Source organism: Dysidea avara, chromosome 2 (genome assembly GCF_963678975.1).
Source record: "Dysidea avara chromosome 2, odDysAvar1.4, whole genome shotgun sequence".
Classification (NCBI taxonomy): domain Eukaryota; kingdom Metazoa; phylum Porifera; class Demospongiae; order Dictyoceratida; family Dysideidae; genus Dysidea; species Dysidea avara.
The window spans coordinates 22,513,981-22,537,271 of NC_089273.1; the positions used below are offsets into that span (position 1 = coordinate 22,513,981).

A 23,291-nucleotide genomic window follows, 5' to 3' on the forward strand; every position below is an offset into this window, starting at 1 on the left:
CAAATCTGCTATACTATCTGATATCTGCTATACTCTGTTATTATATAGTTCTGGATGTACTGAAGAGGAACTATACAAAACTTTATAAGAATCTTCCAAATGACTACAAAAAGACTATTTCTACCATTCCACAATATCTAATTGGTGCATCGTTAAAAGGTCTCCTGCAGTTAAAATTTGAACACATTGATGAAATGAACGCAGCGATTATTTGCAGACTGCTTTTATACATAATGAAAGACGAAGATGTTTTGAAGATCTGTGATGTTTTAGATTGCCTAAATGATGATGTTAGCTCTAAGCAAGTAATTGAAGTTTTCAGAAATGGTAAGCAAGCATGCAATTTATAAAATTATAAATGTAGCTGTCATTCAATGTGCTGTACAATGCTGTAAGGAAGTAAGGAAACATTTAATACATCTCCTTATAGTAGGATTCCACTATGAAGCAATGTTGAGTGTTACCTATAGCAAGACACACGGTAGTGTGTCGTGTGGCCCAAGAAGCCGGCACGCCACACCGTGAGTATATTAACAGGAAGAAAGTAAACATGATTTTCACACCCTTGTAGCTCTGTGATCCCTTATCTGATTGGAACCAAATTTGCTACAGTAGTGCCCATGCAGTAGTAGAGTCTACATACAAAATTTGAAGAACATCGCCCAAGCCATTTCCAAGATACCAACGACCCCAGTTTCGATTTTTTTTATTCTTATTTTTGCACGCTTTGCAAAATTTACCATATAAATAAATGCGTGCTCCAATTGGGCTGAAATTTAGCACAAGTATAGGGCTCATACAGCAGATTTCAGTACCAAGTTTGGTAGGAATCCAATGAACATTCACAGAGTTATGACCGGTTATTTGCATAAAATAAGGTTGAAGGTCTGTCACGCCCACAGGGTAAACTCCTTGAAGGAATGAGCTGAAAATTGCTAGGTAGATGGAGTAACTATTGTAAGAGTGGTTTGAAAGGAATCCATATAAAGGTCATGGAGATATGACACAAAACCCAACCTGTGTCACAATTACACAATCAATTTTTATGAATAAAAAACTATTAGTGTTCACACCTACCAAGCAAACAGCTTAGAGAAATGAGTTGATAATCGGTGTGTTGTTGGAACAATCATCATAGAAAGTCCTTGCAATAGTGCAGAAGAAGTGGATTGCAAACCACTGGTTCGAAAGCCAACTACATGTAGCATATGCGAGATTGAGATACTCTTATAGAACAGTCACCCTAATAGAGCATTTCACTACATTTATAATTTACTCCATTATAGAATTATATTACATTGCATAGGGAGATCTGATACAAACAGTTATTCTTATAGATAATTCAGCTACAAGCAAGTCACTGTGTATAGAGTTCAGCTACAAAAGAGTTCATCTACATAAACCAGTTAGCTACCCTATAGAGATCAGCTACAAACAAGTTACTTTAGCTATACAATGTTCAGCTACAAGTAAGTCACTCTGTAGAGGGTTCAGCTACAAACAAGTCACTCTGTAGTACAAACAAGTCACCATGTAGAGAGTTCAGCAACCAATCCAAAAAACCACTCTGTAAAGAGTTCAGCTATGCAAACAAGTTTAACTCCATAGCTACAAACTTAACAGATTACACTGTAGAGAAATCAGCTAGAAACAAGTCATCCCATAGAGAGATCAGCTAGAAGACATCACCTTGTAGTGAGTTCAGCTACAAAGAAACTACCATGTAGAGAGTTCAGCTGCAAACAAGTTACATCCTGTAGAGAGATCAGCTGGAAGAAGTTAACTTGTAGAGAATTCAGCTACTAAGAAAGCACTCCATAGAGAGTTCAATCACCCAGTAGAGAGTTCAGCTAGAAACAAGCCACCCTGAAAGAGTTCAAACTACAAACAAAAAGAGTTTCTGCTACAGTTTCAGTTATGTAAGAAATTACGTACCTTATTACATATGTTATATCATTCAGTGTAAAAATTTAATCAGACAAAAAGGTATACACATAATTGCTTCTGGCTTTTGTTCCATAATTCCTGCAGTGAAGAAAAAAAAACGAGTTAAAAGGAAGCACCAAAGCCAATTGATGGCCAGCTTTGTGGCTTGCAGTACTAAAAGAAGTGATATCTAAACCAAAACAGCCAAGCTGTAAAAGTGGCCCCCAGAAAGGCCAGAATGAAAAAAGATGCGAAATCCTAGGTGGTGGCTGTGATGGTAGGTTAATGACAAAAAATTTAATAACGACAATTCAGGTGAATTTGGTGCCAAATCCTAGTGAACGTGAAGGAGACAACGCAAATTCAGCTGAATTGTCGTTATTAAAAGTTTTGCCATTAACCTACCATCACAGCCATTTCTTGGCTACCACCTTGGATTTCACATATTTTTCACCTGGCTTTTTTGGGGGCTGCACTCTTTTTTACAGCTTGGCTGTTTTGGTTTAGATACTATATAGGCAGTAACAAAAAATTTACAATAGCTAGTTAATATGCCTCAGAATGGAATCACCTGCAATTGTGTTGTAGTTGATTACCTTTTAAGTAATGTGTGTCCATCTGGTATGTAAGTTCATTTGCATACATGTAAACAGATTTGGTGTCACACCTGCAGCACACATGTGATCAAATTTGCAAAAGGATGTCTTTCACACACATCTGATTGACCAATTTTAATGACTAGCTTACGATTGCAAAACTATTTGTGACCGTCTCAGCAAGAACCCAACTTTTCCGCACAAGCATGCGTATTGAGAAAAACAAAATTTAAAAATTATTCGTAAAATTATGCATGCAACAAAAAAATGTACAAGTTTTTATCAGGCCAGTACTTGAGGAAGGAAGACTCAAATCGATTAAAACCATACACCATCTTATTTGCCTGTTCATGAAGAGTTCGAAAATCTTTGTTTCGTTTCTGTAGCTTCAACGGTATGCATATCACGTGTGTTTGTTTACGATGCGGTAAACAAGATCGTCATCATTTCTTCTACCAAACTGCTTTCATATCCATATGCGCAAGTGTCTACAAGCCTAACACTATCTAGACCAAAACAGCCAAGCTGTAAAAAGAGTGCAGCCCCCACAAAGGCCAAGATGAAAAAAGCCAAGGAGGCGGCCAAGAAATGGCTGTGATGGTGGGTTAATGGAAAATCTTTTAATTACGACAATTCAGGTGAATTTGCGTTGCCTCCTCCTAGTATCATCTTGGCCTTTGTGGGGGCCGCACTCTTTTTTTACAGCTTGGCTGTTTTGGTTTAGATATCACTTCTTTTTCTGGCTTTGGTGCTTCCTTCTAACTTGTTTTTTTTTCTTTTCTGCAGGAATATTGGAACAAAGGAAGAAATGTTGTTAACAGTTTTTTGTCTGATTAAAAATATTTGTATAGTTAACAATGAAAGATGATTTTGTTTCCAACACATATTTCTACATGGTGATTTGTTTGTAGCTGATCCCTATAAGGTAGCTTATATCCAGGTGATATCTCTACAGGTTGACTTGTTTGTAGCTGATCTCTCTACAGGGTGATTTGTTTGTAGCTGAATTCTCTACATGATGGTTTCTTTGTAGCTGAACTCTCTACAAGGTAACTTTTTCTAGCTGATCTCTCTACAGGGTAACTTGTTTGTAGCTGAACTTTCAACTTAATGGTTTCTTTGTAGTTGAATTCTCTACAAGGTGACTTCTTCTAGCTGATCTTTCTACAGGGCGATTTATTTGTAGCTGAATTCTCCACAGGGTGGTTTGTTTGCAGCTGAACTCTCTACATGGTGGTTCTTTGCAGCTGAACTCTCTGCAAGGTGACTTCTTATAGCTGAACTATCTACATAGTGATCTTTTCATAGCTGAACTCTCTACATGGTGATTTGTTTGTAGCTGAACTCTCTACAAGATGATTTGTTTCTAGCTGATCTCTCTATAGGGTAACTTGTTTGTAGCTGAACTCTCTACAGGATGGTTTCTTTGTAGCTGATCTCTCTACAGGGTGACTTGTCTATAGCTGAACTCTCTACAAGGTGATTTATTTGCAGCTGAACTCTCTACTGGGTGGTTGTTTATAACTGAACTCTACAAGGTGACTTCTTCTAGCTGATCTCTCTACAGGACAATTTGTTTGTAGCTGAATTCTCTGCAGGATGATTTGTTTGCAGCTGAACTCTCTACATGACGGTTTCTTTGTAGCTAAACTCTATGCAGGGTGATGTGGTTGTAGCTGAACTCTCTACTGGATGGTTTCTTTGTAGCTGAACTCTCTGCAAGGTGATTTCTTCTAGCTGATCTCTCTACAATGTAACTTCTCACAGCTGATCTCTCTACGAGGTGATTTCTTCTAGCTGATCTCTCTACAGGGTGATCTGTTCATAGCTGAACTATCTGCAGGGTGATTGGTTTGTAGTTAAACTCTCTACAAGGTGATCCTTCTAGCTGATCTCTCTACAGGATGACTGGAACTCTCTACAGGGTGATTTGTTTGCAGCTGAAATCTCTACATGGTAGTTTCTTTGTAACTGACTTGTCTATAAGGTGATGTCTTGTAGCTGATCTCTCTACTGGATGACTTGTTTCTAGCTGATCTCTCTATAGAGTTATAAATTTCTCTATAGAGTTATAACATGTTTGTATAGCTGAACTATTTACAGAGTGACTTTTTTGATTGATGGCTGAACTCTCCAACTACACGGTGACTTGCTTGCACTACAGAATGACTTGTTTGCAGCTGAACTCTCTACAGAGTGACTTACTTGTAGCTGAACATTGTGTAAAGTAACTTGTTTGTAGCTGATCTAGATGAACTCTCTACTGGATAGCTTTTTTTGTAGCTGAACCCTCTACGCAGTGACTTGTTTGTAGCTGAATTATCAACAGAGTGACTTGTTGTAACTGAACTCTCTACAGGGTGACTTGCTTGTAGTTGAATTGTCTATAAGATTAACTTTTTGTAGCTGAACTCCATACAGAATAACTTACAATGTAATATAATTCTATAATGGAGTAAATTATAAACGTAGCTGAATGCTCTATTAGGGTGACTGTTCTATTAGAGTATCTCGATCTCGCATATGCTACACGTAGTTGGCTTTGAAATCATAACTCAGTGGTTTGTAATCCGATTCTTCTGTACTACTGCAAGGACTTTCTATGATAATTATTCCAGCTACACACCGATTTTCAGCTCACTGCTCTAAGCGGTTTGCCTGGTAGGCGTGAAAACTAATAGTTTTTTATTCATAAAAATCGATCGCGTAATTTTGACACAGGTTGGGTTTTGTGTCATATCTCAATGTAGTGCAGTACATAAGCCCTTAAAATTGACATAATCGTTCACTTTTTGATAAAAGCACCAATTTTTTTACAGGGTATATGGAGCGTGCACTAAGTGTTTTAAGAAGGGGAGGCACGTAAAAAGTCCTCAGGAACACCCCTATTTGCACCCTGACAAGAAAACCATTTGTTACTATTAAAAATCAATCATGTTTCTATCAAGTTAACTGTTGGGCCTAGTATCATACTAGTACAAAGCATACAGCTGGAACATAATAGCCTATTAGTAATCTATAAAAAAACAAATAGTTTTCCCACCTAGGCAGTAAACAAAATCACTAAAATTTCTATTTGCAGGGATTCTGTTAAAGTTTTGGACCTTCAATGCTGACGATTGTGTAGTACTATGTACAAGGATCATCCTGATGTGTATCGTTTCTTTATTAAAGGGGTATAACAAAAGTTATTTAATGCTAAAGTCACAGGTGGATAGCTCAACAAAAAACCATGAACTACAACAGTTCAATTATCAAGCACAGAGCTTGAACAAAAGGTCTCTTGTCCTTATACTGGGCACCATATGAAAGGTAATTAAATTTATAATTTAATGAAGGCAGTTGCAAGTTGTTTCAACATCTTGTTCTCAAGTTACAACACTTTCAATTCAGTGTAATATAGCATAAGCAAGAAAAGCACACAGATGAGTATTAAGGTATTTCTTAGTGCTGTGATAATGCTCAAAATAAGCATAAAGGAGCTAGGTTCCAATGAAGCGAGATTTTGAGCACTAAGAAGTACCTTATGACACTTCCTTGTGCTTTTCTTGCTTATACTATATTAAACTGAATTGAAAGCGCTGTAACTTGAGAACAAGATGTTGAAACAACTTGCAACTGCCTTCATTAAACTATAAATTTAATTACCTTTCATATGGTACCCAGTATAAGGACAAGAGACCTTTTGTTCAAGCTCTGTGCTTGATAATTGAACTGCTGTAGTTCATGGTTTTTTGTTGAGCTATCCACCTGTGACTTTAGCATTAAATAACTTTTGTCATACTCCTTTAATAAAGAAATGATACACATCAGGATGATCCTTGTACATAGTACTACACAATCATCAGCATTGAAGGTCCAAAACTTTAACAGAATCCCTGCAAATGGAAATTTTAGTGCTTTTGTTTACTGCCTAGGTGAGAAAACTATTTGTTTTTTTATAGATTACTAATAGGCTAATATGTTCCAGCTGTATGCTTTGTACTAGTATGATACTAGGCCCAGCAGTTAACTTGATAGAAACACGATTGATTTTTAATAGTAACAAATAGTTTTCTTGTCAGGGTGCAAAAAGGGGCGTTCCTGAGGACTTTTTACGTGCCTCCCCTTCTTAAAACACTTAGTGCATGCTCCATATACTCTGTAAAAAAAATGGTGCTTTTATCAAAAAGTGAACGAATATTTTTAGGCGCTGGACTAATGGCCTTTAAGTGGATTCCTTTCAAACCACAAAAAGACACTCCTACGATAGTTACTCCATCTACATAGCAATTTTCAGCTCATTCCTTCAAGCGGTTTACCCTGTGGGCGTGACAGATCTTCGACCTTATTTTATGCAAACAATTGGTCATAACACCGTGAATGTTCATCGGATTCCTCTGGTGCGTGCATCCATTAATGCCCAAGACTTACGCATTAGATTTTACACCATTCCATTCAAATTCTTATAACTCGACACTCGCTTGCACTGTTTCCACAAATCAACTGCCATTTTATTCCTTATAGATTGGCAATCGCGATGGTACCAAAGATCTCTTTCTTGAATAGTAGCAAGGTGTTAAAACATCGGTTTAAATCTAAATTATTCGTTTATACTTAGAAAACCTGCTGAAACTTCGTCCCCGTTTACACTATAGTGCTGCGATAAAGATCAAAAGACTCATCACGTCATGGCACATCATGCGGTATGTAGTATCACGTGATTGCAACTAAATAAAATGGCGGAGCAAGACGAAAACGCGATCGATGCAAAATGAATCTTGTCAATTACACGTGTGATAGAAGAGGAAAAAAGACCTTTCAAATTTAATGGAATTACTTCTATACTACTGTTTTGTGTTAGATAAATTATGTTCTGTGAGATTCAAGAACATTTTACTGAAATTCTTGTCATCTTTATTGTAAGTCAATAGCTTTTAATTGTATGCTGCTTGAAATTTCTTTTTATAAAAATGATGTGAATGTGACTGAAAGGCTACTGTTCTTTATGTAAAATATTTTCTGTAAAAAGTTATGTGATATGAAGGGGAATCTGTGCAAGAAAGGATAGCACCTTGAGATAAATGGTAGCACAGAAAATTCTCAAAACATATATTTGATGTTTATCAACCACGCCTCCAGGGGGTATATCATGACCTCACCCTTCAAGTATGTTATAAGTCAAGTCAGTTTCCACTTGGTGTCCAAAAATGATGTACTAATCTTTATCTAGAAGAAAGTTATGAGTGTTTTAAAATTTGGGCATTTATGGATGCAGGCACCATACCAAACTTGGTACTGAGATCCGCCTTAATGAGTCCTTTCAAGTGGCCCACATTTCAGCCCGATTGGAGCACGGATTCGTTTTTTTATGTCGGATTTTGCAAAGTGTGCTAAAAGAAGTAGAAAAAAAAAACCAAGAAAAAAAACCCTAAGTTTGGTCGCTTGTATCTCAGAAATGGCTGAAGCAATTTTCTTCCAATTTGGAATGTGGATTCCCCTAGCTAACAGACACTTCTGTAGCAACTTTGGTTTCAATCGGATAAGGAATCACGGAGCTACAAAGGTGTGAAAATCGCTTTTACTTTCTTCCTGTTAATATACTCACGGTGTGGCGTGCCGGCTTCTTTTCTTGGGCCGTACGAAACACTACCGTGTATCTTGATACATTGGCTGCTGTGCTGATCCATGTTGAACATTTTAAGCCAAATTGCAATGTTGTAGACTAATCCAAACGGACGTTATGGCTACGAATGTAAGCGTCTGTAGTTTATTTTCGGTATAGTCACTGTACAAATCGATTACCTTGCTCTTCCCACTGTCTATCGCTATAATTCCAAACTACACACCACAGAAGGCTAAAACTGTGGTGGTCCATTCCTTGGCACTGCTGATATTGCTGAGTGAATAAAAAAATTTTTTTAATGTGCAAACAAGTCAGGTTTTTGCTGAGACAGTCACATTTTGACTTGAAATTTGGTAAGTAGTGAGCACCAACATATAGCATAATAGATGGAGAAAATTTCAGGACATTATGTTAGTGGAACACTGTGTTATGGTCTCTTAAGTTTATATATTTGGATGTGTGTGGAAGACCCCTTTCACATAAATTATTATGCTTCTACTAATGCTTACAAATTTTGTGCAATACCGGGTGACAATGTTGATTTGTGACACATGTCAGTATCAGTACAAATATTAAGGAAGGAAGGTGGACCAATAAAGGCTGCTATGCAAGCTTTGCATGGTAAATATGGAAGGGAAAGTGGAAGCTATTCCTATAAACCAATGTATAATTAAGTCTGTTTTCAATCACATTGACTAAAAACAGTGACATTGACTAGTAGCTGCAGGCAAAAAATTTAATCAATCCATTCAAAAACCAGCTAAAATTCTTGTTGCTCATTTAGCACCTACAGTTAATATCCTTGATAAGACTAGACTAAGTCACAAATAATAATAATCACAGCCACATCTTGGCTTCCATTTAATTTTACATCTTTTTCACTGTTGCTTTTTCAGGAAATGCACCCATTTTACAGCTTGGGTATTTTTAGTATACATGTTGTAGATGGTAAAAAATATTGGTATTTAGCATGTGAAAATTGGTGCATATAGCCTCAAACATTGGCATGCTTTGTACAATGTGCAAAACTCCAAATGCTAATCTAGCGTTCTTGAAATTTAGAAAATTTAACAGGAAATTAGACTGGTTTTCCCAGACACTGTCACTTAGTATCAAGAAGTACAAATAATACATAATGAGAAATGCAACTGATAAATCTCTTAACAAAATGTGCAGTTTCTTGACTTCTATTCATGTATGATGTAGCTATATATGCAATCCTTATGAGTATAAAATTTTCAGTATAAAATCTTAAAGTACAACATACTGTATATATACATAATGAGATATTTTTCATGCTACAGAAGTGTTGGAAGCACTGTGTTCACCACCACCCGTAATCACTACTACCAGTACACCACAATCCAATAATAGCCTTAGCTCCACATCTGGATCACATCACCCAACATCACTGCAACAGATGTTGCATGAGGCATCAGCTAGTAATAGATCCAACTTGGCAGGCAGTACATCAGCATTTTTACAAAAAGCTGAAGGTTTGTACAGTGTGATTGGTGCTGTAGTGTACATTATGCCATTTAATAATAAATCTAAGATTATTTTGTGTAGTGCAATAATTATGTACAATAAATTGAATTTATTTATTTATTTATTACTGTGTAGGACTCCATCAAGGAGTATAATACACAGATACAAAACAAAATCAAAGTAAATTCAGATGGAATATTCGCTGTAGCTAAAATAATCAAATGTGATTGAGCAGTAGCTGCTATATACATTTCCACATTCTTTTTCCTATCAGGAGAAAGGTTGGGTCACCTATAGCTCTTGGTGAACATCTCACTTCTAATTATTGAGAGTCATATGTGGTATTTTGCTATGCAGGTAAGTGAGTTATCCTAGTCAGCAGTAGTGACCCAGTTTATAGGCTGAACAGGAGCAATTCATACATGTGATGAAACAAGCTGTAATAGAAGCTTTTATGGATTGTAAGTGGTTTTAAATTAGTTAGGAGGAAGTATACTAGAGATGGTACTAAAAGGATTGAGACACTCGTAGACTTATTATAGAACATTCAAAATGGTATTTTATAGAGCAGGTCATAAAAGACATTTATATGTATGAATAGTAAAATAAGAATGCACTACATGTACAATTGATCCATATAACCGGGTCTACGGAAATAGGGCATGTGGGCACATAAAAATTGCTTACTTTTTCAAGCTTAAATGTGTCATAACTTTGCATTCCATGACTCTGTGGCCATGAAATTTTCAGCAATTATTACATGTTTAGTTGGTATTACAATACAAGTTAATATTTAATCTCAGTACTGAGATATCACATGTTATATAATGGGATGTAATTTGTGCCCACATGCCCTATTTTCGCAGGCCTGGTCACATATGTGACTGGATTTTAGGAAAACAATTCAAATTGCACATTAGAAGTTTCGACATAAACAGCTTTAAAGAATTCAAGCCAGTAGCTATCCACTGGTGGTGTTAGTTTGATTTTGCCTGATGTGCGATTTGGATCAGTTTTGTAAAATCTGGTCACATATCGTACAGTACGATAGTAACTGTATAGTAGGGACCACAAAGGAGTAGGCGTGGCCCACAAATAAAAATCACCCAAAAACAGCTTCAATTTTCCCTGATGATGATGAGGCAGTATTGGTTCGGTAAAACTAATCCCAAAACAGCTTTCAGATCAACCTGAAATGCTTTCAACAAGTTGCTACGGAATTTTAAAATAATTTATTTAATGGAATTTTCTACTAGCTGACTGACTGCCTGATGCCTTCAGACAAGCGTAACTCGATAACGACTAAGGCTACAGGTTTGATTTTTTCACTGTTCGACGTCGCTTTGGCCCAACTGGTGCCTTTTGGCTTACCGCATTACATACAATGCATTCTTCATGGACTTACCAGTGTCCTCCTTTGTGTCCCATTCATCTTTGCTGACAGCGAAAAGTGTCGATTTGGTGGTAGCATGTGATGGCTTCCCTTCGTAACAGAAATCGTCTGTATTTTTCGTAGTGGCTATGTTGATTGCAGAGGTGCTTTTCAAACAGTTCTTGATCTGAAATGCTGTGTAACAGGTTGAACGTAGCAGACAACGAAGCGTTATGGATACTTCACTTTTCACACGATAATTGATATAGCTGGGGCGCGCGGCTCCATTTCAGATGTGGTATGCATGGGTTCACCAGTCAGAATAAAATTATTTACAAAAAAAAGTTAACAAACAAGTACACAAAAAAATTTGGAATTTTCAACTAGAGTAGGGACCATAGCACATCAATAAAAAGTACTGAAACAAGTTGGAGTAAGCACGATATTATATCACAGTAAAACGATAAGAAATGTTATATCCCTACTGTGCTTAAGATACCATAATGGAAATGCACAGTAGGGATATAACACTTCTTATTGTTTTACTGTGATTTAATATTGTGCCTACTCCAACTTGCCTCAGTACTTTTTATTGATGTGCTATGGTTCCTACTCTAGTTGAAAATTCCAAATTTTTTCATGTACTTGTATAAGGCATCTACTGAGCAGAGCATGTCTACTGAGCAGAACATATCTACTATAAGCTTAAGTGTGTATATACTTCTCCATTTATTGTTGCTCTATTTCACTGTTGGACATAGTAGGTTAGCACATGCTTTGCACGCATTGTGAAGTTGCTAAACATTGCTATACTTGTATTATTTTAATACAGTATGTGCTATTTAATAAGTACATCACCTTTTGGTAACTTAAACACACTATGTTATCATCACTGTAAATTACACTTATTTTTCTGCAGTGGTTGGTGTGTATGAATGATTAATTTTGCATAAGTATAAGGAACAATTAGGAATTTTTAGCTCTATTATGGATCATAGAAAAAAGTACGGAAGCAAGGGAGGTTGCCTACACCTGTAGATATACTAGTGAACATTTAATTCAGTCTAGCTATATTATACCCACAACTGAATTAGGGATTAAATGTCTACTAGTATATCTACAGGTGTAGGTAACCTCCCTTGTTTTGCAACTTTAAATTTTTCCATGATTCTAATCAAGCTTAAAATTCCTAATATGCTTGTTTGGTTACTTCTTTTTAAAATTTTTATGACTGGTGAACCTGCACATACCGCATCAAAAGAAATTAGAGTGCCAAAGTAGATATTTTATTCTGAACACATGTCTCAGCTATCGGTTATTGACTTGAAAGTGGATGGCCATTACGCTTCGCTTTCAGCTATGTTTAGCCAGTTACTGTACACAGCGCTACAATAGGAGAAGTGCCTCTGCAATCAATCCAGTCACCACAAAAAATACAAACAATTCTCACACCCCAACTATCAATAATTACTGATCCGTAAATGGCCATTGCACAAATGTTACAAATGAAGAAGAGGTGCTTCTGCAGCCACCATGGAAATACGGAAGATTCCCTTAGGGAAGCTATCATGCTAGTGTCAGCAAACTAAATGGGACACAAAGGAGGACAAAGGTAACTTAGGTAAGCCCGTGATGCATGCATTGTACATACTGCAGTATACCAAAAGTCACGTCTCTGGATGTAGCGACATCTAACAGTAAAAGAATCAAGCCCATATAGCCTTAGCCATTATTGAGTTACAGCATTATTCAGTCAGTCAGTCAATCATTCAGTGAGTCAGTCAGCTAGTCAATCAGTCAGCCAGTCAGTAAATAGAAACTTTCACTAAATATCTATAATTTTGAATTTTGTAGCAACTTTTTGGAAGTGTTTCAGGTTGTACTGAAGGTACTTTTGGGCTTGGCTATAACTAGCCAATACTTCCAAGGTGCCATGGAGTTATTGTGAGGCTGGTATTGTTGGAATTTTGGTCTGAGACTCTTGAATGTCCAAACAATAGAAGTGACAGTGCTATCAGTTATACATATATATGTGAAATGTACCTCCAGATCAAAGGCTAGTACAAGGCACATAATCAAAAAATTTTCAAAAATTGGTAATTAATGTGATGAAAAATTGATTTGATTTGTAATGTTATTATGTTCAATAATGACCATAAACTATAATAATGTTCCTTAACTATAGGAATAAAGCTACAACTGCAACCACCAATGCCACCCAATTATGTGTGCCGACAACAAAAGTTGGATACAATAGTTGCTGCATTGTGTCAAAACACTGCTAATCAAGACAGTAGTGGAACCACCGTGACAGTTACTGGACTTGGAGGATTTGGAAAAACTTCCATTGTCACGGCATTATGTCATCATCATAAAGTACAGCAACAATTTACAGATGGGTTTTTGTTTATAGAACTTGGACTACAAGCTACTGATCCATTTATGAAATTAAGTCAGTTATATCACTTACTAAAAGGTGAATACTTGAAGAAAAATGACAGTAACCATGCTGAAAAAGAAATTCAAGAACTAACTCGTGACCATGGCCGTAATCTTCTTGTCATTATTGATGATGTGTGGCATGTTGAAGATGCAGAGCCAATAGTGAGGGCATTTAGGTACTGTGAAATAGTCCTCACTACCAGGATAAATGACATTGACAAATACATACCTACCAAACAGGTAGTTTGTGTAGGTCCAATGGAGCAAAGTGAAGCTATATCCCTGCTTACTTTCAATGTGATCGATAGTGGTCAACTACCCCAAGAGGATGTAACATTACTCAATGAATTAGCTCATGATATATACCATTGGCCATTGCTCTTGTCCCTTATAAGAGGTCAACTACATCATTTTGTTAAACAACAAAATAAATCACATAAAGAAGCCATCAAACATATCAAAGCAAAATTAAATGCTGAAGGTCTAACAAGTTTTGATAAGAGTGACAATGAAAAAGGTCGCAAATATGCCACAAAAGTTTGCATTGAACTGACTTTAAAGTCACTGAGGGATATAGTACCAAATAAACTAAAATCATTAATATTATGGACTGGGATAGGAACTTCACTGCAAACAGCAGTTTTATGCTATCTCTGGAATACTACTGAACCCGAAGCAAATGATATTGTTGATGAGCTAAATAAATATGGTTTAGTCCAATTTACTGACATTAGGTTGCCTCCACAAAATAAACAACAACGTTGTGTGCAGGTTCATGTTGTCATCAGTCAATACATCATGGAGAGTATGGAAAGCAAAGAAGCACTTCTTTTGTCACCATTTGGTGGATTAGGTACTGCTAATTCAACTCTTGAAGGATTGAAACTGCAATGCAGGCTGTGTTATGGATTAAACACCTCGACACTTATAGAAACACTGCCAGCCATAGAATTTTTGAAATTTAGACTATATTATGTAGAGAATCTTTTGATACCATACTACCTCAAAACCGTCAATATGCGAGCGGTATCTGATCCACATGACATTATGTACAATTTAAATGCAATAAAACAGGCAGCAATGACTTCACTAATGGTAAGAATGTCTATACCAACACTCGGTAAAGATTTTGATTTGATAGTAAGTAAATGTCATGGATTATTGAAAAGTGCTCACAAAATGAGTCGAACTTTAAATCAAACTGTTCAACGATGTCTCACAGAAAAGAATTATGAGAAGATGATCCAATCACTAAAAACATACATGGAAGATTATCGCATAGCAGTTGTTGCAAAAGAGACGACTACTCTGGTAGAGAAAGTCATTCCATTCTGTCACGGTAACTTACTGGATTACATTAAAGATATGAGTGAGTCTATATATATGGCAACAATTAATTACCACCACATCACATTAAGTGTAATACCTAATATTGAGTCTTTCACAAAAGAAATTACTGACATTACAAGGTCATTACAGGCAGGATCAGCTGAAATAAAAAAGTTGCATCAAATTTACATCTCTGGTAAACATGATGAACAAGTTGATAAAACAAGAACTACCTACTATCACAAGCTGCTAGAAGTTGCTCCTAACTATGCAAAGAAACTAGCTCAACGACTTGGTTTACATTAGTTTGCTGCTATATATAAGGCATAAGTAACAATTTAGATATTTACAGCTACCCATTATTTTCTGCATAGAAGTAACCTTAACTAAATGCTGTAGCTAAGTATGCAAAATAGTTAAATGCTTTTCTTATTGTAGTTACTGTATTAGTAACAGTTTTAAGCACTATTGCTAGACTTAGAGCCTGTAAATGTACAGTGTATACAGCCAAACAAATTTTGCATATTTTTTGATGTTGAAATTATACAAACTTCAAGAAAATTAATTGGCAATTTGTAATCAGATTTAGAAGAAAAATTCCTCACACACCCACATCTATGATCTTGAAAGATGATAAAATAATGCAAACATGCATATAATATATCAATTTGGTAAACTATATAAATCATACATTGTTATACTTACTAGACACTCTGCTGACCAAATTTTCAGCCGATAGCTTGTTCAAATGCTATGTATTTGACTTGGTAGCTATATCATAGTTAAATGTGTATGGGCCAAATTTCTCAGATCTGGTCACATTTTTAAAGTTGTATTGGTGGTATACCATTTTTCTTGGGTTGAGTTATCTCAATTGTTGAGAGAAGTTGTCTGATTTGCAAGTGCTATGCCTCAGATGGATTTGTGAAGTTGGGTTAAGTTTGTGGAGCAGAGCTATATGCATAATTGATGTGAGTGCAAATGCAAAAGCTCCAAGCTGAATTTGTAATGTTCACTTACCTTGATATACAGCTACTACTGTAACTCTGTAACACTTGAAGCTGGAAGGAATATATACTCTCTAAGTTCACAATAAACTAAAAGGTTATTTTAACCTTAATTACACATTTAGTAATATTTCCATGCATTTGGCTGAGCTTTTACCAGCTGCAAGTATAATGCCACTATACAGCAAAATGAGGTTATATGTATAGAGTTATAACCAATAACAAAGTATTATATACACTTAGCACTAACCACTAATTGTTAAGCCAACAACATTGAATAGTCCATAACCTCAGCCAATGTGTAGTTTTCTTTTGTCTGACTCATTTAGTAGTTTTCCCAACCAAATGATGAAGGTTGGCTGGATATTTAAGACTAAACATGCTAATCTAATGATTTGTGTAGCGACTTTTATACCTGAACACTGAGCTACAGTGCATATAACTGGTAGGCTAGTAACATTTGCGATTGTGACAGGATCTGCGAAAATAGGGTATGTGGGCACAAACTTCACCCTGTCACACAACAATATGTTGCGGTACTGGAATTATCTGCATTCTATAACTTACATTATATATAAAGCCAATTATATGAGTGATACATGCAGAAAATATAGCCACAGCTTAATAGTATCAAAAAATTATGAGCCATGGAAGCTTGAAAAATTAGGCAAATTTTATGTGCCCACATGCCCTATCACTGTGAAAAAAGTGGGATATAATATTATGGTATTTCCAGTGGCTTATTGAATACAAATAAGCCTTAATATAAATCCTGTGTTATACTCATCTTATACTTTGGTATAATGCATACTATACTATTGCATATAATTATGGTTTCAGTTTATTTACCACATTACCTGAAATAGCTTATATCTAATATAATGCCCACATTATACCATCACATATATGGTTTTACGCATTAACTAAAGACTTACATGGGATTGTTAGTATACTACAGGTTATACCAAGCTTTTTGTATTCAATAAGCCACTGGAAATACCATCTTATATCCCTCATTTTTTGACAGAGTATTTTTGCAGGCTCAGTCACAATTGGTGAGTTAATTTGTTGGTCCAATCAAGCTGGTCTTCTTATGCTAGCTGGCAAGAGGCAAGGTATTATACTGTAATTCTATTTATGTTCATGCAAAAAAATTTCATGATAAAATTTTTGGTGTAAAAATAGTTTCGTATGATTTACGTGAATGACTGCTCTATTAGAGCGGTTCAATCTTGCGTAAAATTTTTTGAGTAAGAATTTTTTTTAATGCTATAAATACTTCTGTCGTATATTATAGGGAAATGGCTAGCAAACACAAAATTAACTCCACTACTACAATTACATAACCGCTACTACTAACTAAGGGTAAAGGGGATTGTCATCATCAGAAACAGAGCCCAGTATCTGAGGATCATTCTAGCATTGTTAGTCCATAAGGCAACAGACAGTTGCTGGAGGAGATATTTTCTTGCTAACTTGAGAGGAACACCACTATGGGGGGTAGTTTGGTCATTAAAAATCACAAAGCAAATTATCATACAAAGCCAGGTTTGATATATGAAAATTATTATACAATGAAAAAAAGCAAATTACAGTATGTATGTTATGAATAAAAATGTCAACCTTATCACATTATCAAAATATTTGGTCTTCAAAATACTATTCACTACCCTAGCAACACTCAAATATGACTCAAAACTCAACTTTTGTTTAAAGCTGGTTTACAAAATGGAAGGCTGGAAACACAATGTGAATAAGACTTCAGTCACTTAACATAATCAACTATGTATATAATATTATTTCACTATGCATATAACATTGGCTGCCGGGCCACATAATGTATACGCACAGTAGTAACCAATAATCAACAGGAAAGGAATGTAATAAGACAGTTACAACCTTTTTGGTACTAATATAATTTTCAAATAATCATAAGTAAACATTTTCTGCATTCATTTGCACCATGCTGACAATCAGTGTCAGCTAATGAAAGAGCATGCTTTCACATGTATATATTTCACCATTGCATACATTTCACCGTGCAGATTATGGATACCTTAATTATGTCCTCACTATATACGCAAGGCCTTAAGCTTCAGTTGCCAACCATCACACCATGACTTGAACATTACAGTATTAATTTGGGTTGCAAATGGGCCAATAAAGGAGCACAGTGCATTAATTTTGAACAAGGTTCAAAACATTACCAATTTACCATGTACAGGTGTTGCAGTATAATATATCTAATCCAAAACAGCCAAGCTGTAAAAAAAGTGTGCGGCCCTCAAAAAGGCTATGGTGAAAAAAGATGTGAAATCCAAGGTGGCGGCCAAGAAATGGCTGTGATGGTAGGTTAATGGTAAAAATTTTAATAACGACAATTCAGGTGAATTTTGTGCCAATTGACCAAGCGGCACCAAAATTCACCTGAATTGTTGTTATTAAAATTTTTACCATTAACCTACCATCACAGCCATTTCTTGGCCGCCACCTTGGATTTCACATCTTTTTTCACCATAGCCTTTCTGAGGGCCGCACACTTTTTTTACAGCTTGGCTGTTTTGGATTAGATTTCACTTCTTTTTGTATTTGTATACCCCAAAGCCGTCCTATGGCGTGCTTTGGGACTTTTTAAACCTATCTTTTTTTCTTTACCACAGGAAGAAGAAAAGATGAAGCAGATGTACCTTAAATATTTCTGATTTTATCAGTAAATGTACAAATTATATATATATAATACATATATTTATTACAGAAATGTCCATAGTGGTTTCTTTGTAACTGAACACTCTTCAAGGTAACTTCTTCCAGATGTTCTCTCTACAGGGTGATTTATTTGTAGCTGGATTCTGTACAGGTAATTTTTTTTGCTGCTGAGCTCTTTACAGAATGATTTCTTTGTAGCTGAACTCTCTACAAGGTAACTTCTTCTAACTGATCTCTCTACAACGAGATTTGTTTGTAGCTGAACTCTCTACAGGTGATTTGTTTGCAGCTGAACTATCTAGATGATGGTTTCTTTGTAGCTGAACTCTCTACAAGGTAATTTCTTCTAGCTGAACTCTCTACATGGTGGTTTCTTTGTAGCTGAACTCTCTACAAGATAACTTCTTCTAACTGATCTTTCTACAGGGCAATTTGTTTGTGGCAGAATTTTCTAAAGGGTGATTTCTTTGCAGCTGAACTCTCTACATGGTGGTTTCTTTTTACTGTAGCTGAACTCTCTACAAGGTAATTTCTTCTAGCTGATCTCTCTACAGGGTGATTTGTTTGTAGCTGAATTCTATACAGGTGATTTGTTTGCAGCTGAGCTCTTTACAGAATGGTCTCTTTGTAGCTGAACTCTCTACAAGGTAACTTCTTCTAATTGAATACTCTACAGGGAGATTTGTTTGTGGCTGAACTCTCTTCATGATGGTTTCTTTGTAGCTGAACTCTCTACAAGGTAACTTCTTCTAGCTGAACTCCCTACATGGTGGTTTCTTAGTAGCTGAACTGTCTACAGGTGATTTGTTTGCAGCTGAACTCTCCACATGATGGTTTCTTTGTAGCTGAACTCTCTACAAGGTAACTTCTTCTAACTTAACTCTCTACAGGGAGATTTGTTTAAAGCTGAACTCTCTTCATGATGGTTTCTTTGTAGCTGAACTCTCTACAAGGTAACTTCTTCTAGCTGAACTCCCTACATGGTGGTTTCTTTGTAGCTGAACTCTCTACAGGTAATTTGTTTGCAGCTGAACTCTCCACATGATGGTTTCTTTAAATTTGTAGCTGAACTCTCTACAAGGTAACTTCTTCTAACTAAACTCTCTACAGGGAGATTTGTTTGCAGCTGAACTCTATTCATGATGGTTTCTTTGTAGCTGAAATCTCTACAAGGTAACTTCTTCTAGCTGAACTCCCTACATGGTGGTTTCTTTGTAGCTGAACTCTCTACAAGGTGACTTCTTCTAGCTGATCTTTCTACAGGGTGATTTGTTTGTAGCTGAATTCTGTACAGGTGATTTGTTTGCAGCTGAGCTGTTTACAGAATGGTTTCTTTGTAGCTGAGCTCTCTACAAGGCAGTTTCTTCTAGCTGATGTCTCCACAAGGTCACTAGTTTGTAGCTGAACTTTCTACATGGTGGTTTCTTTGTAACTGAGCTCTCTACAAAATAACTTCTTCTAGCTGATCTTTCTACAGGGTGATTTGTTTGTGGCTGAACTCTCTACAAGGAAACTTCTTCTAGCTGATCTCTCTACATGGAGATTGGTTTGTAGCTGAACTCTCTACAGGTTATTTGTTTGCAGCTGAACTCTCCACATGATGTTTTCTTTGTAGCTGAACTCCCTACAAGGTAACTTCTTCTAGCTGATCTCTCTACAGGGTGATTTGTTTGTACATGTAGCTGAATTCTGTACAGGTGATTTGTTTGCAGCTGAGCTCTTTACAGAATTGTTTCTATGTAGCTGAACTCTTTACAAGGTAATTTCGTCTAGCTGATGTCTCTACAGGGTCACTAGTTTGTAAATGAATTCTCTACATGGTGGTTTATTTGTAACTGAACTCTCTACGAGGTAACTTCTTCTAGCTGATCTTTCTATAGGCTGAATTGTTTGCAGTGGAATTCTGTAAAGGTGATTGTTTTTTGCAGCTGAGCTCTTTAAAGAATGGTTCCTTTGTAGCTGAACTCTTTACAAGGTAACTTATTCTAGCTGATGTCTCTACAGGTTCACTAGTTTGTGAACAAATTCTCTACATGGTGGTTTTTTTGTAACTAAACTCTCTACAAGGAAACTTCTCCTAGCTGATCTCTCTACATGGAGATTTGTTTGTAGCTGAATTCTCTACAGGTGATTTGTTTGCAGCTGAACTCTCCACATGATGGTTTCTTTGTAGCTGAACTCTCTACAAGGCAACTTCTTCTAGCTGATCTCTCTACAGGGTGATTTGTTTGTAGCTGAACTATCAACAAGGTAACTTCTTCTAGCTGATCTCTCTACAGGGTGATTTGTTTGTAGCTGAATTCTGTACAGGTGATTTGTTTGCAGCTGAGCTCTTTACAGAATGGTTTCTATGTAGCTGAACTCTTTACAAGGTAACTTCTTCTAGCTGATGTCTCAACAGGGTCACTAGTTTGTAAATGAATTCTCTACATGGTGGTTTCTTTGTAACTGAACTCTCTACGAGGTAACTTCTTCTAGCTGATCTTTCTATAGGGTGACTTGTTTGTAGTGGAATTCTGTACAGGTGATTTATTTTGCAGCTGAGCTCTTTACAGAATGGTTTCTTTGTAGCTGAACTCTTTACAAGGTAACTTCTTCTAGCTGATGGCTCTACAGGGTCACTAGTTTGTAAACGAATTCTCTACATGGTGGTTTCTTTGTAACTGAACTCTCTACAAGGAAACTTCTCCTAGCTGATCTCTCTACAGGGAGATTTCTTTGTAGCTGAACTCTCTACAAGGCGATACCTCTAGGTGATCTCTCTACAGGATTCCTTGTTTCTAACTGAACTCTCAACAGGGTGATCTGTTCATAGCTGAACTTTCTATTGGGTGATTTGTTTGCAGCCGAACTCTCTAATGGTGGTTTCTTTGTAGTTGAACTCTCTACAACGTGACTTCTTCTAGCTGAACTCTCTACAAGGTGACTTGTTTCTAGCTGATCTCTCTACAGGGTGACTTGTTTCTAGCTGAACTCTCTACAGGTGATTTGTTTGTAGCTGAACTCTCTACATGGTGGTTTTGTTGTAGCTGAACTCTCTACAAGGTAACTTCTTCTAGCTGATCTTTTTACACTGCATATTTGTTTGTAGCTGAGTTCTCTACAGGGTGATTTGTTTGCAGCTGAACTCTCTACAAAGTAACTTCTTCTAGCTGATCTTTCTACAAGGTGATTGAGTTTTTTGCAGCTGAACTCTTTACATGGTGGTTGCTTTGTAGCTGAACTCTCTAAAAGGTGACTTCTTCTAGCTGAACTCTCTACAGGATGATTTGTTTACAGCTGAACTCTCTAAGTGGCAGTTTCTTTGTAGCTGAACTCTCTACAATGTGGCTTCTTCTGGCTGAACTCTCTACAGGGTGACTTGTTTTTAGCTGATCTCTCTACAGGGTGACTTGTTTCTAGCTGAACTCTCTACAGGTGATTTGTTTGCAGCTGAACTCTCTACATGGTGGTTTCTTTGTAGCTGAACTCTCTACAAGGTAACTTCTTCTAGCTGATCTTTCTACAGGGTGATTTGTTTGTAGCTGAATTCTCTACAGGGTGATTTATTTGCAGCTTAACTCTCTACAAGGTGACTTCTTCTAGCTGAACTCTCAACAGAGTGATTGATTTTTTTGCAGCTGAACTCTCTACATGGTGGTGTCTTTGTAACTGAACTCTCTACAGGGTGATTTGTTTGTAGCTGAACTCTCTACAGGGTGATTTGTTTGTAGCTGAACTCTCTACAGGGTGATCTGTTCATAGCTGAACTCCCTATAAGGTAACTTCTTCTAGCTAATCTTTCTACAGGACGATTTGTTTGTAGCTGAGTTCTCTACAGGGTGATTTGTTTGCAGCTGAACTCTACATGGTAGTTTCTTTGCAGCTCTACAATGTGACTTCTTCTAGCTGAACTCTCTACAAGGTGACTTGTTTCTAGCTGATCTCTCTACAGGGTGACTTGTTTCTAGCTGAGCTCTGTACAGGTGATTTGTTTGCAGCTGAACTCTCTCCATGGTTTATTTCTTTGTAACTGAACTCCCTGCAAGGTGACTTCTTCTAGCTGATCTCTCTACAGGGAGATTTGTTTGTAGCTTAACTCTCTACAGGTGATTTGTTTGCAGCTGAACTCTCTACATGATGGTTTCTTTGTAGCTGAACTCTCTACAAGGTAATTTCTTCTAGCTGATCTCTCTACAGGCTGATTTGTTTGTAGCTGAACTCTCTACATGATGGTTTCTTTGTGGCTGAACTCTCTACAAGGTGATTTCTTCTATAGCTGATCTTTCTACAGGGTGATTTATTTGTAGTTGAACTCTCTACATGATAGTTTCTTTGTAGCTGAACTCTCTACAAGGTGATTTCTTCTATAGCTGATCTTTCTACAGGGTGATTTGTTTGTACCTGAACTATCTACATGATGGTTTCTTTGTAGCTGAACTCTCTACAAGGTGATTTCTTCTATAGCTGATCTTTCTACAGGGTGATTTGTTTGTACCTGAACTATCTACATGATGGTTTCTTTGTAGCTGAACTCTCTACAAGGTATCTTCTTCCAGCTGATCTCTCTACAGGACAATTTGTTTGTACCTGAACTCTCACATGATTGCTTCTTTGGAGCTGAACTCTCTACAAGGTGATTTCTTCTATAGCTGATCTTTCTACAGGGTGATTTGTTTGTACCTGAACTATCTACATGATGGTTTCTTTGTAGCTGAACTCTCTACAAGGTAACTTCTTCCAGCTGATCTCTCTACAGGACAATTTGTTTGTACCTGAACTCTCACATGATTGCTTCTTTGGAGCTGAACTCTCTACAAGGTGATTTCTTCTAGCTGATC

The 23,291-nt window shown here is 36.7% G+C and overlaps 1 protein-coding gene across 4 annotated transcripts in view; it reads left to right on the forward strand.

Moving 5' to 3' along the window:
• The window catches only part of LOC136246883 (uncharacterized), a 147,570-nt gene extending 132,251 nt beyond the window's left edge, over positions 1–15,319 (forward strand). For all 4 annotated transcript variants that reach the window (XM_066038483.1, XM_066038485.1, XM_066038484.1 and 1 more), the window contains 3 exons: positions 49–327; positions 9,432–9,623; positions 13,173–15,319. In XM_066038483.1, the coding sequence (XP_065894555.1) occupies positions 49–327; positions 9,432–9,623; positions 13,173–15,064 (2,363 nt within the window). In that variant the 3' untranslated portion in view covers positions 15,065–15,319. The remainder of the gene's footprint in view (positions 1–48; positions 328–9,431; positions 9,624–13,172) is intronic.
• The last annotated feature ends 7,972 nt before the right edge of the window (positions 15,320–23,291 follow it).